We start from the raw sequence: 17,023 nt of genomic DNA on the forward strand, positions 1-17,023 counted from the left end.
AAGAAAAGAAATGTCAGTTGTGAAGGAAATTAGGAAAAGACTCAGAAATTAGTATTTATTTACCTTTCGTCATAATCCTTATGTTATCTGTTTCATCTCTTAAAATTCTGCAGAACTAGAATGGACTGATTTTCACATCATTTTGTTTGGTGCCCTTCATTATTAAAGCCAAGCATTATTTTTGGCCTAGTGCAAAACTAGTATCTGAATTTAATATAGGAGTAAAGCTTTAAAATCAGCAACTTCTTTGCTTAGAAAAAAGAAAAAAAAAGCCACTGAAAAATCCCAAACACCAAAACAACCAAACCCACTATGTTGGAACAATGATGAGTCACACTTGCATTTCAAGATAATTTTATGTTCTCGTTACAATATAAATAAAAGAGGGTTTTTTTGTGGAAAAAAACCCTAAATAATAAGTTCGGGTATGAGTTGCTAATGTGCTGCAGCAGAAAAAAGGTATGTAGTGCTGTGTGTGGAGGTATCATGTCTCTGAGCAAGGAGGTAGTAGTTTATTGTACAGTATATATAAATACCTTAAGCATTAACAAACCCCCCTTTTATTTGTTTCAGTTAGTCAGAATTTAACTAATCAAGCATGGTCTTGATAGGCAGTCTTTACAACAATTTCTATTTAAAGCATGTTGAAACAATATATTTTTGGTTTTTAGAGTATGAAGCAGTTGGTAAGATAGGAGAGGGAACATTTTCTGATACTCTGAAGATGCTGAGTCTTAGGAGTGCACACAAACGTATGAAGCAACATTTTGAAAGGTACGCATAATTAACCATAGTACTACAGAAAATCTTATTTAAATTCATTGGGGAAATAGAAAGTTAAGATTAAGTGAAGTTTTTTGAATACACGTGCATTAAAAAGGTTTGCATGTAGTACAGAAAGGGAACTCGGCTGGTGTTTATGCAGGGCCTTCCCATTTGGCCCTGAGGTTATTTCCTTGAGTTCTCTAACTGATGTCACCAACTGTACTGAAGGCTGCCTGGCCAGTGGGTTGAGGGTGAAACAAGAAGAATGAGGACGTAAGAGTTGATTTGTGCCTTTTTTTTAGGAGGAGGAAATGTGTCAGTCTTCCCCCGGACAACACTTTTTTTCTCTTACTTTAAATAGTGTTTTAGTGCAAGTTAAAAACACTGTATTTAGCCGTAGTCCATGTATAGCATTAATTCTACTTCATATTTGCATTTATATTTAATTACATCCATCAGGAAGACACCGTAGAGTCACAAAATAGGTGCTTTTATCAGTCAGGAAAATAGAGGAGAGGGCTGTATGGAAGTGAACATATACTTGACATCCCTCTCCAAATACGTGTTTCAAACAGTGCCTTTCAGGTCACTGACTTTGTATTCTCCCTTAATATATTTAAGTTCCTAGTGAAATCAATGGACATGACACATTTGTACACACAAAGTGAAATGGGGTGTTTTGCTCGTAGGTGAGGTCCCACAATATAACAAAGACCTTCAAAGACCAAATTAAAAAAAAAAAGAAACAAGTCAAGTATCTTCAAGTACTGTGGCTTCTGATTCTCTCCTGTGTTGTTACAGAACTGTTGGTTTGCTTATATGTTACCTACAACTGACCAAATTGTTCAATTTATGAAGAAAAGAGTATTTAAACTAACGGCTTAAGTGTATGAAGGCAGGTGGCATGCAGGTCACTGGCAGGACATAACAGTAGGGCACAACAAGCAGACTCCCTTTTTTTCATGTACCTTGTTTTAAAAAGTATTTGAGGCCTTTAACCCTTTAATACAAAATTGACTGACAAATTATTTTGATGAAATGATCTCCTATAGGAAGTTATCAGTGTTTTAAACAGAACTTGCCCATAGAAGGTACTTCTGCTAGTTTCAAACTATAAAATATTGTTTTGGTGTTTAGCTTTAAGTCTGACTGTGAAAGGGCGTGTGTCCTGTTCTGATCCAGTAGTGTGCAAAGCTCTTTGTTTCCTGCTTCTTGCCTAGAGTTTCTGTAGCATGACCGTTTGTTGTTTATTGAAGTCTAGGAATGCAACATAATAATTAAACAATAGTTGGACAATGTCTAGTTTTCATATAAGAGATTACCACGAAAACTTAATTTTAGATGTTAAATTTGGCAAGGCTAGATGGTCACTTTTCAGCACCACGTTGAGCAATGGTTGGAATGTACACTACACCAGCGCAGAATAAACAGTATCATACATGTATTGTGTATGCAACACAAAATTCCTCCCAGATAGCTCCTTAGCATGGTAACTGATGTCTGGAGCACAATACGTTACACTCATCTTGTTTGGGTCAGTCCAGCTGCTGTAGACTGCAAGAAGGAATAAGGCCACTCTCCCGATTTGATCTACAAAAATCAAAGCAGGCAAACAATTTATCACGTCCTGCATTTGACAGTTCAATTGTGGACTAAAGTGGAGTAGATTCTGGCAGTCTCATGGTAGGGAAGAGAAACAATTTTAATCCAGTCCTTGATTGCAAGTCAGTCTACCTCTTTTCTTTTTAAATCAACTTTAATATGGAACATGTAAATGATCTGAGAGAAATACAAACACTAGAAGGCTGAGTCTGTATCCTAATATCTTTATGTTACATGAAGTTGTTTTCTAAGTATGGTACATTCATTTCTTTCTTCTTTATTTCTCTATTTGAATGATACTCAGTAACTTTTTGGTCTAGAGTCAACCTGTAGGCACTTAACCAGCTTTTTATTCTGACGGAAAGAAAAAAAAAAACAGATTTGTCAAATTTGAAATCTTCATGGCTTTTTTTGTTAAGAAAATTTTATGTAGCTCTCACTTTCTCTGGCTCTTTTGCAACAGACCAAAAATATTTCGACATCAGTATTAAAATTGCAGACTAGGTATATTTTAAGGATAGCTAAACTTCATATCATAAAATGTAATACTTGCTGGTGATTTCAACCCATGTTCCATATCCGATGAGTGCTTTACCTGCTCAACATCATATCTACGGAGACAATATTTTGGTAACGCACTCCAAAGTTATCTGTTGGAACAGGCTCTGGTACTTCAAGGATCTTGGTTTGACTTGTCAGTTTGAACTAGGGATCCAAGCAACTATTTTGCAGTATCATTTCGTAGGCAACTTTACAGACACCCCTTTGCAAACGATTGAAGTTTAAACCTCTGAATTAGGCCGCAGCTGAGCTATGAATTTGGAAAGAGATCAATTGCTGATGAAGTTGGGTTCCTTAGCCTCATTAGGCACTGAAGTGTCTTTCTGGGGACATGTTCTGTCTCACAAAGAGATCGGGTTTTATGACAGTATTTACTCTGTTACTGTGTGTTACAGCAACAGCAGACATATTCTTCATTACTCAAATACTTGATCCAGCACTTGACTGGTGTACGATATTTTTTTCTTGCTCTTCAGGCTGTCTTATTCCTCTGCTTAAGGCTCTAGTACCGTGCTGTTATTGACAGGCTCGTTTTCTACAAATACATAGAAAGCTGGTAATCGCGTCAGCAGCTTAGCTTCTGGAATTCTCAGCTTCAGCTGCTGTGTTGTTAACGAAGTGTAACCCAGATGGCCAGCCAGCTCGCCTGGCTTGCTCACAGTCTGTCTGCAAACCAAATTGCAGATTGTACCCTCAACCTTTTGCTGTCTGGTTAATGGAACATTGCAGAGTGGGAGGTACTTTAATGCAATTATAAGAAAAACTGGAGACCTAAAGACATCTGCCTCTGTGGGGCAGTGAAATGGAAAATAAAGTGTCAGATGTATCATCGTATCATGACAATACTTAAAACTGCCATTGTCAGCAAAACACAGATTCCAGTCAGATAAGGAATTTCTATACAATAGAACACTACTGGCAATCTAACGAAAGTATTTTCATATATGGCATAAGGGCTTACCTATCTTTTATTGTTAAGATCGTGTCAGTTAATTTACTGAACAGTGTGGTGTGCCCAGAAAACAAGCCTTCCAATAACTTTATGGAGTAAATCAGTTAACTTTTGCAATAGACACTTTGGATAGTATAAACTAAAACCATGATTCCTTGGACCCTAAGTTGAAAAACTTCTGTGAGAAAGTATCAATTAAAAATTAATATGTCCATTTTAATATTGGTTAAACTAAGTGCTTTTTTTTCTACATTGTGTACAAACCAACATTTCTGGCTTAAAGTCTATTTGTTTCTTCAGTGATAAAAAATTTGCTTCCCACTGATATGTGATCTTACAGACATGAATATTCGTGAGCTGATAAAAGGCATATGCTTAAGAAAGATACTAACCCTGCTTGTATAGATCACGAACTGGAATGAATTATTTTTCACTTGGTTGTTGAGAATTAAATATTATGAAATTCAGAGGGAATATTTGTACCGTACTGCTTTATTATTTATTTCCTTTCAGTGCAATATACCCACTTGTTTAAGGCACGGATGCATGCAGAAGGTTTCTAATGAATTGGGTCAATGTCCATCTATTTCTGCCGTAAAACCTTACATGAAAACAGGGAAACAACCTTGACTGCAAAACATAGAATAATTGCTGTATGTAACAAAAAGTACAATTCAAACAGGTTCTTTGTAAGGTCAGGACTGTAATGATATAACAAGAAAATTACTCCCATTTGTTTCAAAAACTACTGAATCAAGGAATAATGATTTCCAGGTTTTATATCTGGAGCTGTTTGCCAAAGCAGATGGGAGACTATAAAGCTTAAGGAAGAGTTCCTACAAAAAACCAGATCTCATATAGACACCAAAGTGGTTGGATACAGCAAATGAAGGGGCACTTACTTGTAATTCAATATTAAAAGAGATTTATTTTTTTAATAATTGAAAATTTGTAATGTCTTAACAGTTGGGAGATTGATTTAAATGACTGAGCACACAACTGTCATTCAGTGTAATAGAACAGATATAATCTTGCTCCCAAACATTGTTTGTGACACTGAGTATTCAGATTTCTAACACAAGACGTAACCCTGTTCCTGACCTAGATAAGAATTAGAGGTTAAAACAGAGCCGTTTGCTGATCACTGAAGCAGACATTAATAGTTGCTGGTTTTAATGAGGCTTTTTTTTATTTTTTGCAGGATAAATTTGTTAAATTGTGAAGTCGGAGTAATAGCATACAGGCAAGAGTCCTTATTGGATAGCAAGTTAGTCCCGTGCATTTAAAACAATCCTGCATCTTCTCCCTCTAGGAATGATAATATACTTCTGTTGAGAAAAAATCAGAATGTTTAGGTTTGTTCTTTAACTGCCTTTTTTTTTTACCTCAGGATTTGCTTTCATTTGGTTACATTTCTGTGTTTCTCTCATTATTTTCATTTGAAAAAGCCTGCTATATTAAGCATTGTATACAGATGAAAATTAGTTTAATAGTTTCAGTATATTCTGCTATGTTTTTTTAATTTTAAAATACATTTTTCATCAAATCCAAGTGTTCTAAAAGAAGATTGTTTTCCTGCCACTTAATTAAAATAAACCTCCTTTTTATGGCATGGTGAATCACTTCAAAATGAAATCTGTGTTCAGTTGTAATCTGAAATGCTGTGGTTAGGGTTAGTTATCTAACCATTCATCTTTGGTCTGCCCGAACTGCTGTACCTTGCTGATTCTTCTTTATGGTCTGGATTTTGTGTCTGGACTTGTTTCCCGTGACACAATGTCTTTTTTTTTCACCTTCTACAAGGTGGAGCTCATGAAGCTTGTCAAATCATAGAATAAAATGCGAAAATGAACAACAGATTCCTGTAGAGGTTATAATGTATTGTTTAAAAAGTATTTCGATATTTTGAGGTATTGAGGTGTTTCATTTGTGTTCTGCATTTTTCAGAAACTTATTTTGAAGTTTCAAAGTAGAAGTGTCAACACCACAATTTCCCCTGAGGCAAAAATAGTTTTTTATTTGTTTTCTCCCCCAGACAACTGTGTTGTTTATTGCAAAGTCAAGAAATGTAACCTGCCAGTCATTTCAAACAATAAATATGGTAAAAATTCCAAGTACGTAATTCAGCTGGAAAATTGATCTTTGTTCTACAGCCAGAATATTTATCAGGTGAGGTTGTCTAGATATCTGCAGCTCCTTTTACATCTTCTGCTTTGTGATTTGAAGGAGTGCATCTGTAGAACAATTAAATTGTGTTCATTAGAGATGCTCTGTCACAAAAGTTTTCAGAGTGTGCAAAAGTAGTTGCATTCCAGATGATTTGTAGTCTTTTGTAAATTTCTATATAGTAATGCAAATGCTTGTCATTTTCTGATTACTCTGAATCTTGCAAAATTAAGCTTAATGCAGGTGCAGAACAACTTTAAAACTCTGTGTTAGAAACTTTTAGAGGGAAGGATGGTTTGTATGAAATTTTGTAATGAAGAAAAACTTGAAGCAGAGTTTCAGAGTGACTGAAAATTTCTAATTTAACAAGATGTATGAAGGCACTTCTGTAATTAGGAGAACAGCTCACTGGAACGCTACTGATGTGGAAAGTTGATACTTCTAGTTTTTTGCTTAAAGCAAATTCATGTTACTTGAATCAGGGCAAGGCTATTTGTCTTTATGCAAAGTCATAATACTCTTGCTTTTAATTTATAGCAGCGTCACAAGTTATTTAATCCCTGAGAAACAGCCTTGCCTTTTGTTTGATCAAGAACGTTTTGGTCATTTAAAGCGATGAAAAGAATACGGCTTAGGGAAGATGCCTCAGGAAAAAGAAATTGTAGCCTCAAGTGCTGCCGCCTTATGATTTGTTTCATCATTACTCCCAGCTGAAGTTTCTCTAACGATAAATCTGGGAGTAGAAGAGCATCTGCTCCAGATTTTACTGATGACCTGTAATGAAAAAACTATTGAACGTGACTTCTTTTTATGAAGGCCTGATTTTTTAAATACTACTAACAATTAGAGTTGGCTCAAATAACTGTGTTTCATAAAATCTTTGCTACTCTAAATGACAAAAATCCTGATGTTGAAACTGCCATTTATCTCCACTGGGGTAATATTCCTGCAGTTCCCGATGGAAGTGGTTTCAAGTGCTTTATTACCGAATCCCGTCACTGCCTGGAGGAGTCCTGCAATCCGTGAGGAACAGAGTCCTGCCATCTGCATGGCCTTGCAGCCTCAAGGAGTTACTGTCCTGGTAATCTCCCTCCTCTGCCTCCCAGCCAATTACTCGTACTGCTGTCAGCAGGCAGAGCAGTACCTGCTTTGTTTTGTGAAAATGTGATCATTTCTCCCTCCATTGATGACATTGCAGCATTACATAAAGGCATTACGGCAAGATTAAAAGGCCTTTGGGGGCCTGTAAAAGAAAAAAGCTGAGTAGTTACGGAATGGTTCTGAAACATAGGTACGGTTTATAACTGTCGTTATTGCACAAGGGCAATAGCAAGCTAAACTGCATAGGTTAACCTTTAATTTTCAAGTTCAGTGTGAATCATGGTCTTTTAAACTGCTGTAATATGAGGTGATTGATATGAGCCTTGAACCTTAAGGACAGCGACTTTGTTTAGAGAGGGAATTAGAAGTTTAGAAATGAAATATTGCAGTTAGAACTTGAGGAAACAGATACATGCAGTAAAAGCTAAGGCAGATTACAGACTATTGAACTGGCAGTTGTTACTGAGCTATTCTGGTGCATACTGAAATCTAAATTATGTCTGAAGTTGAGTGGAAAATGGCTTATAAAGGTAGCTATAAGTGACAGAAATAGTATAATTGAGAAAGGTACTGTCAGTGCACTATTGGCAGCTGAAGAGTAATTTTTTTGTACTGTGTTGTTTGCTAAAAAGGACATGTACAACTTGCAGTTTAGTTCTAGGAAGGATAAAACCATTACCTGAAAGGAAAAAAAATGAAGAAGTACATGTACCAGTTATGCAAATCTCTCAATTACATAGACAGGTAAGAGATGTGGTTCAGCACATGTGACCTCCCCTTCCTGCACTTGCCTTTTCCCCAATCCCATACTTGTAGCTGCTGTCTCACCCTGGTGGCAAAGTTCAATTTTTTTAAATTTTTTTTCTACTGTGCTGTTGATAAGTTTTCATAAAGTGTTAGTTTCTTTAAGTATCTTTTGCAAATAACTGGAAGCACTGATAGTATTTATCTTTTTACTGAACTCTCTGTTGTTTTTGTATTGGTACAGAAATGGGGTATTTCAGAGAGAGGTGAAACCAGAAAACGTTATTAAAGGTAATTAATTTTATGTGATAATATTTAACTGAAAGTGAAGTATATTGGTATTTTTCTCTTTACTCTGAGAAGATGATGTTTCTTCATGAATAAAAGTACATTTTTTAAAAAAATATATAGGCAGTTACATCTGTGTTCCTGATCTAGAGGAATGAACAAGCAAGTTTGGTATTGGCTAAAACCTGAAACGAATCAGATGCATTCCAGCCTGCATGTGTTCACTCCAATCTAAAAAGCTGTTCGTTATCGTCTGTTAATGTATATTTTCCTTCCTGTGTTAACCTAGAAACAAGTGACGGGGTTCAGTTCTGCAGTTCTTTCTTTCTACATTCAACTCCTACCTTTAGTGGAAGTTATTCATTCGAAAGCAAGCAGAATATATTAGCTTTCAGAAGATTTCTTCTTTGAAATCTATTCTCCTGACAGTTTCAGAATATTATTTCTCTAATGTCTGAAAAGCAAGGATTTCAAAATTCAGTTAATGAAATTTTATTTTCTGGAGTTAAATTTCTCTTCTAAGTCTCAGAAGCGTCCACAAGAAGCTGTTACAAAGAGAAGCCAAAGCCACCTCTTACATCACTGCTGGAGACAAGAACTCTTAATAACTTAATCCAGATGTCCTATTTAGCAGCCTTCCCCTCAGTAATAGTCCATATGCTTTTCAGTTAACTCTTAGGTTTTTCTTTTAATGATGTACAGAAGAGCCTTTGCACCCACTGTGGCACACAGTTATCTTCAAGCCTGGGGCTACTTGCAATTTAAATGCAGTTTTACTGCTATAATACTACCCCTGGGATTTCTGAAAGGTTATTCTTAATCTGTCGTTTGTTCTGTGATGACTACTTCACACATTTCAGGAAAATCTTTGCTGGAGTATTTCAGTGTTTCCAATTTGTCAAAATACTTTATTTTTGCAGTAGAATACGCTGAGTTTCGGAGCTTTTGGATCTAGTAGGAATATCTGTTCTAAGCAGCCACATGTGGAATACGTCTCCACACACCGGTCTGGAGCACCTGAATGCTGACTTACAAATGGCTGCTGTAGTTACAGAATTAGTGTGTGGAGCACTGGCTGTGTTTTCTACAAAATCACAAGGTACAGTGTTCAGTGGAGGCCTTTTGATTATTAATCAGGCAAATCAAAGGTAAAGAACTCAAATAAGGAGCACGTAGCATGAGTAATACGATCTTTGTTTCCATTCTTTTTTGTGGAAGGTGCCTCTGTGGTTAGCCTGCCAGGTTCACAAGGCGGTAATGCTGTCGGGTCTGGCACTCTCTTCACCCGATGGCAGGTTAGTAATAAAGCAGCGGGGTGTTCAAGAGAACATAGTACCGACAAAAAAATATTTACAAAGAAAATAACATTTTTTAACAGTTGGTTGTTTTCTTGTGGGTTTTGTTGGTTTTTTTTTTCTCCATTGGCTTCATATCTGAGTTTAGTACAAATGTATTTTCTCGATGCTTTATGTCTGTATAGAGTATGGCTCATTTCATCTCATAAGCATCACTAACTATCCTCAACCTTGTTAATATACTTGATGGTAAATTTTTTCCCTCTTTTGTTGACTTACTATTCTGCAAAACCAGAGGAGATTATAAAAAATGATTTACTACTTTGATTTAAAATAGTGTGTGTCTAAGACCCTTGTGCCAGGACCTTATGTCCTGGAATATTTTGAAGTTGGATTCTAATGAAGGAATAGCTCAGGAAAGCCTGAATTAAAGTCCTTCAAGCTTTTTGATGACAGTGAGGCCGTAACTCAAAATATTTGTCACTGGTCTTCAAGAAAAAAGGAAAAATAACCACTGTGAGTAGTCCTCCAATATCTTTGAGCCCTAGCAACAGCAGCAGTTCTTTATTCTCCTCCTACACTGCTGTCTCTGATCCGCAACCAGGAGTGGTAACATTTGCTTTGCTTCTTTCCTCCTCCTCCACATGGTAAGTGCAGCTGCTGCCATCACCATCACATTAAATGACAACCCCTATGCTTTCCCTGCTAACTTGTAGAAACAGTTCTACTTAGGTCAGAAAACTGTTAACAGAAAAATCCCAAATGCAGCAGTTCTCTTGCAAAGTAAATTGGGACCAAAAGCTTTAAAAATGCCATGTTTTTCCTTTTCAGTTTGAGTCAGGGGGCCTTTGAAGTTTGGCAAGAAAATTAAAAGCTGCAAACTTAAGTTTTCATAGGGCAAAAAACCTTAAAGATATTTTCTCATAATTTTAGCTTAATGTAACAAATGTCATTCTTCGCAATCCCTGCAACCATTTTCAGCGACCTCACAGATGTGTTCACAGAGAAATGAGGGATGTTTATTGGAAATTACTGAATTAAAAAAGATACAGTCTTGCGAAGCTAAAGGAAGTCATGGACAGGTTTATTCCTTTTGAAGTGCATCTTGAAGTTTTTGCTGTTGAACGTTTGTGTAAACCTTCACGCTTTACACCACACGGTGTAAGAATTTTTAGTGTTTTACTCAGCCATGCTTATCATTGAAATCTTGCTCTCCCTTCTTTCTGTTCCTTATAAGTCATAGTTCCTGGAGTATATGTTTTGGTGGATTGCACAGTTCTTCACTCTGTTAGTTTCACATTTAGGGACAGCACGTTTTTGCAGTTCATACAAAAGCCCCTCCCAACTGCTTCTCTTGATACAGCTGCACAACAGCTGTGAGATTGAACTTGCAAATAGTTACAAGAAATTTCCTCTGTCTACAAAGAGGGCTGAGGGGTTTACTTTCAAGAATCTAGTGCTGCTGGAGTGTTTCTTAAATTATACGCCCAAGGAAATGTTCTGCTAATACGGAAAAAAGCAACATGTGCAAGAAACAAATGTCAGTGGACCTAAATTGCTAAGTCAGATTGTTCTACTGTGATAGCGATGTTTTCAAGGTCTCTATGCTAGTTTTATATTAACTGAGGATCAAGCTCAGGAATGCAGTTCCATTTACAATCTTTCCAGTATTGCTGCTTGCAAAGAACCTGTTAGGAAGTTTCTTCTATATTTCTCTGTGCATACACAGCAAGAGGGACTGCTTAACCCTGTGGTCCTAAAATGAGGAAAACATATTGAATCCTGGGATCTGCCACTTAACTAGGAGAAAACACAATCCCGTATCCATTGCCTTTCCCCAGCAAGGATGTTCTCTTCACCTATTTTACCCCAAACCTGTCAGGAGAGGGCAACCACAGGTTTCTGTGTAATAACACAAACTACTCTTTTGTCCAAACATGCAGTTGCATTGATCTGCTGCTCACATGTTACCCCTTCAGTTGTTGGTTGGTGTTAAACTGTCCCAGATGAATAATTCTAAAATGTATCTTCCTTGTAAATGAAAAATGTTTAACTGAAATGGCAGCTATGCTACTTAAACTAGTTTATGTCTTTCTTAATACTAATACGATCTCTTCCCTTGCAGCTTTTAGCTTCTCTTTCCTGGATCTAATGAGCTGGACCAAATCTCAAAAGTCCATGAGGTTAGAGGTGCTCCTGCTAACAAAACTCTCAACAAGTTCAAGCAGTAAGTACGCACTCCCATAGTTATTTTTCTGTTTAAATATCCACAATGTAACTGTATTACTGTGTGCAATTTCTGCTCAGGGACCACCACAAAAATCCAATTCTGTTGTGATGGCTGCTGACCAAAGAGCAGTGTCTTGTATCGCCTCCTCCCGAGACGGTCACGCATTCATGATCCTCGTAGGCAGAGCAGAGGAAATCTGAACCTTTATCAGTCTTACGTGGCCTTTTATTTCCATGGGATCCTTAAGGCCAATGACATTAGGGTTAGAAAAGAAAACATTATTTTCCAAGTATTACTCACTTGTCCCTAGTGAATGATTACTTATATCAGATGAGAATCTTTTTTTACAGTAAAGTGTAATTTTCTTTTAAGATGCATGAATAACTGTTCTCAGCTTGCTTAATGCAGGTCAAGAATTGCAAGTTTTGATTTCTCCTTTAAAAAAGGAAAAGGAATACCTCCTCTTGTGCACAAGTTGCCTCCCAAAGGCTTCTCTCTCCTATAAAATATGACCCTGATGAGAGAATTGCTGTCCGTCACATTACAGAACCTTTATATTCACGAACTCTGGCAAGTAGCTTCAAATCCCTTCAATCTTGAAGGCTAAAATAAAAAACTGAGTGGAGGACTGTATGCGTATTTAAATTTAAAGTGGACTGGAATGAAGTTTGGTTACGGTGTTAGTACTTAGCTGGCAAAGAGACAAACATAATTCAGTCAACGTAATTTTTTGCATTGAGTCCAAACTTCATTTAGGTGAAGCACAACTGATGTTTTTCCTTTTTTTACCTTTTTCCCAAAACTTTTTAGGGCAGCTGATACACAAGCTTTGGCCGTGCACAAAAGAATAAGATTCCTAGGAAATACATCAGAGCAAGTACCTCTGCATTTGCAGCAAATTTCAAAGGAAAATCAAAGACAGGCAATATTTAAGTGGAAGAATAGTCAACTCATTTAGAGAAAGTAATTTGTGGCACTGAGCTTGTTAGCTAGAAACAAATGTTTTACTTAAGCTGATTACTTGGTTTTACTCAGTCTGCCTGAACACTGATCTTTATTTGGTCTGATGTAGTTCCCTCCCTCCTCCCAAAGCCCTGAAACACGAGGTAGAATTTAGAAGCTGTGATACCACATAATCCCTTCAGTAGACTCTTGTCATAGTTGCTGTTACTTAAAGGGTCAGTTCCACTTTTTTTTTTTTTAATATCGTAATCCTCTTTTTGCTGCCTGTGTTTGAGTTCAAGAGTTTTACAGATGATGTTGCAGCAGAAACAGCAAGTGTGCCTTTGCCTTTTCAGGCCTTAAGTCCACAGTTTGAGCAAGTGAAAATTTATTTTTCATATCTTAATTATCCTATATTTAAATGATATATGGGAAATGCCTAAACTTGTATGTGATACTAGAAATCAAGTAATTGAAGTCTAATTAAAAATTCTGGCAAACTAAAACTGTGTTCCTATGCAGACTATGTGACAAATACTCAGTGTATTCACTCTTAAGGGTTTGCTCTATCTGCAAGGTGAGATAGAAGTTAGTACTATGTGAAAAACTCACCAATACAGGTTTTTCTCAAAAAATCAAATTACAGTACCAAAAAAAAATTAGTAATTATATTTTGCTGTGCATTTAACTTTGAAAACATGAACCCTCCTTCCACAGGAACTTTATCCATCAATTCAGTTCTGGGGCTCATCAGTGTAGGCTTTGTAAGAAGTTTCCTCAGGAAGAATTGCAAGAAACATCGTGTGAGGCAGTAATTTAAAAAAAAATAGCTGAAGTAGTATTTGTCAGGTTTGTTTGTTTGTTTGTTTTCCTGATTTCTGGATTTTATCTTGTAATTTTGTTTCTTAAAACGTCCTCAGAAAGAAACTGAATCTTGTTTATTTATCTATTTTGAAAGCATTCTCTTAGGGAAGTCCAGGGAAAAAACCCAAAACATCAACATGGACATCCTCATGGATAATTACCAAAATTAAATCTTTCTGGAGCAGCCAAATCGACATCCTGTCCTACTTCTACACTGCATCCAGTTTTCTGGGCACCTAAGGGGTTCTCAGCAGTCCTAGAACCAGAAGGCACTGAAGTTTCCCCCCAGACATTTCCACTTACCTGCTACAGAGCAAAGAGGAGGAGGTAACTGACCACTTGTAAAGTATTTGGAGGTTGAGGAAGAGCACGAGTACTCAGGGAGGGCCAGTCTCCGTTGCTGTGACAAGAACAGCAGTGGGGGGGGAAACCCTGGGAGGCTCTGAGCACTGCGAACCTCCCGTTTTGGTGTTCTCTTCTGAAGGGTATCGCTATTTACTGACAGCTTTGTGCTGGCAAAGCTCAGAGAGCACTCGGTGTTGAACTTTTTAAGTATTTGTTCCTTTCAGAACCTTATGCAGGAGGAGGTTGGTTAAAAACAACATTAAAGGATTCTTTGAGTTTCTTTATTAGGAATGGAACGTTATCTACAAAATAGACGTTTTCGTATTATATTATAAATGACAGCTAACTTCTGTGTATTTTTTAGATGTAAAAATTTTCATATTTTCAGTCAATTCTGGAAAAGTATTCACCTTCTGTATCCAATTACTTCAGCCTCAGGCTTTATTGAGAATGTGCAGATTATGCCATCATATGAGATACATGTTTTTGATGCAGTTTCTGTAACTGCTGAATATTTTTATATAACTATCATCTAGCTAAAAGCTAAAGCAACTTCTTACCTGATTCAAAAGCAACTGAAATTTAGTCATAGATTTCTTCAAGCCATTGACCGTAATATTAGTGAAAAGCTTTACCAGTGACTGATATTGCAGGTAGTTGCTTAAAAGAGCAGTAAAGGATTATATATTTGTACCAGGTTTCAGAAGTTTCACACACAGATCATCCGGAACTATTTAATTAACATGACTGTGATTCTGTGATTTTATATTGTTCCCTAGTGCTATAAAAGGTAAGAGTTAAAAGGCAGCATTTTCATCTTAGGTGGAAACAGTAGTTACTGCAATTTGATACCATTGATTTTAAAACTCCTGAGATCTCTAAAGTTACTCTGCTCATAATTGGGAAGCAATCAGCTTTTTTTTTTTTTGTTCCACTAACCAAACACATCTGGTACTGTCGCTGCTGATCAAAATTTTCTGTGCAACAAAAAAGTGAAACCCAAGCAGTGAGAAGTCAGGCAAGGGGCATGAGGTATTGGAAGCCACAGCGGCACGTGAGGCACTATGAAAAAACACACTGGGTAGTAGATCATGTAAAGGTTACTAAGCCGGCCCTTAAGCATCAATTTTGAAATTGATGCTGTAAATCCAGGCAAACTATTTATTCTGATCAGTTAAGAGACTGCAGTTAAACACATGAACATTAAAAAGAAATGCTAGTATTTGTGCATTTGTGGAAATAACAATTCTTCTCACTCAGTTATAGGTTTTCCAGTTGGTGGGGCTTCTGTTATGTTGGGGTTTTTTTTTAGTTAGGTTTTTTTTTTTATTAATTGGCATCTCCGTGCTTGTAGGATGCTGCTGTGATTGCATCAGATCCTACTCCTTGTTCTGCCATTCAGCTTCTGGGTAACTTTGAGCATGCCCAAATTCCACGCTGTAACTTTTCTATGCGGGGAACCCCGTGAGACTCAAGTTCTTCATGAATCCTGTTGAGATCTACTGCTTAAAAGCACTTTTCTATCTTATGCTATCTTTATGTTTTGAAGTATTATTTTCACATACTGTACTGAGGCTCAACATTACATTTACTAGCAGATTTTTTTTTTTTTTAAATGTAAAATATCAGCAGGCTACATTTGTGGTGCATAGTGTGGCAATATTTTTTTTTATTATTGATTCAAATTTGACTATTCAAGTTGAATTATCTTGCACCTGCATCGTGGCCTACTGTACCTTTTTGCATTTTATTCTATTATTTCACAGCAAACTTTCCGAAGTTCAACAGCAAGAATGGAAAAACATCCCAGCCCTGGCGAGATGTCTTATAAAAGAAGGCTATAGCGAGTGAACAAGGCTCTGCAGGGAAACGTGTATCACTGCAACTTGGCTGAGGTATGCCAGGGGAACAGCACCTTTCTCTTACTAGGACTGAACAAACACATAAGCAGAGTTTTAGTGGAGGAAGTGTTCTACACCACTAGAGTGAGAACATCATAATAAAGGGAGAATTAGCTATACCGTTATGTTCTGGTGTTTAACTGCTCTGTCTCATTTTATTGAAACTCACGCTGGATGGATGTTGTCTTTCTTGCAGCTCCAAGCAGAAAATACGCTCCTGACCATGGTACCTCAAAATGCAGCAGGGAGTGACTGGCTGAGTTTTACAGCTGTTACAGTTAATCATCTCCCCACTTCCTCATGCTTTCGTGTTAGCAGCTCCTACCGACAGAACAGATAGACAGCTTCGACAGTAAGGCAATCCAGCACGTGTCTGAATACCTAGCATAGGTTTATATATACATATATATACACATATAAAGCTATCATAGGTTTTTATATAAAAATTTAAGAAAGGTGTGATGCTAAGCTTAAGAAATGGGATTAAGAACTGCGGCTCTACGGCCAGCACAGTGTAACAGTAATCTATGACTTCTTACCTTTGCGACTCCGAGCAAAAAGGTGCTGTGAGCTTATCCAGTGGTTTTTTTTCCAGAGAGGAAGAGGGCGAGTTGCTTAGCACTATTATATTTGGAGTTGAGCATGGTGTGCAGCAGTAAAAATGATGGTCTAAAAATAGGTAACTTTTTCTATCTGAGGGATCTTTCTCTCCGCACTTATTAATTTCTTAAAAGATTTTTAAAAAGGACAAATCCTACTAGCTATATTTGACTGACCCTTCAAACTCGGAGCTCTTACCGAGCGTTAAACAGTAGGCTCTTATCATCAAGCATATTCCTGATGGCGGTATGTTAATTGTATCGGTAGCTTCCCATAATCTCTTTCCAGGAACCTCAAACCACAGATGCTGTAGTTTAAGTATTTCAACATTTCAACTAGAAAAAAAAAATTTCCCTTAGATCGTGTATGCACAAGATACTTTCCTGTCTCCAAAAGTGTTGCTGCAACTGTGTGCTTCTATAATTACTATATCAGGTAGGTAGTTATTCATATATTAGAAGTGGTGGTTGTTTTGAAAAAGATGGTAAGTTTTAACTTGGAAAGAAAAGGCCATCAGAATAATATCTCTTATGTTACCAGCAATTCTCTCTCGCGTATTCTGTATGTGGGGCTGTCAGCTATTAAAATGAAAAGGGCAGTTTTGTATTCAGTAGATCAATTTTGCTAGGAAAAATGGAAATTTGAATTGAAGCACATTGGAAATTTT

At 37.0% G+C, this 17,023-nt stretch overlaps 1 protein-coding gene across 1 annotated transcript; it reads left to right on the plus strand.

Moving 5' to 3' along the window:
- Nucleotides 1–671: 671 nt before the first annotated feature.
- MOK (MOK protein kinase) lies at nucleotides 672–15,706 on the plus strand (the record flags this gene model as incomplete). The annotated part of the gene is given in 15 exon segments (XM_009874503.1): nucleotides 672–774; nucleotides 2,526–2,560; nucleotides 2,563–2,609; nucleotides 4,208–4,247; nucleotides 7,809–7,831; nucleotides 7,833–7,891; nucleotides 8,136–8,196; nucleotides 9,103–9,278; nucleotides 11,600–11,701; nucleotides 12,113–12,201; nucleotides 12,204–12,240; nucleotides 12,242–12,274; nucleotides 12,515–12,626; nucleotides 13,605–13,837; nucleotides 15,622–15,706. Coding segments are annotated over 15 exon segments (1,235 nt in total), but the record flags the coding sequence as incomplete, so codon positions are not given.
- Nucleotides 15,707–17,023: the final 1,317 nt, after the last annotated feature.

Source organism: Apaloderma vittatum, unplaced genomic scaffold, assembly GCF_000703405.1.
Source record: "Apaloderma vittatum isolate BGI_N311 unplaced genomic scaffold, ASM70340v1 scaffold27488, whole genome shotgun sequence".
In the NCBI taxonomy this organism is placed as follows: domain Eukaryota; kingdom Metazoa; phylum Chordata; class Aves; order Trogoniformes; family Trogonidae; genus Apaloderma; species Apaloderma vittatum.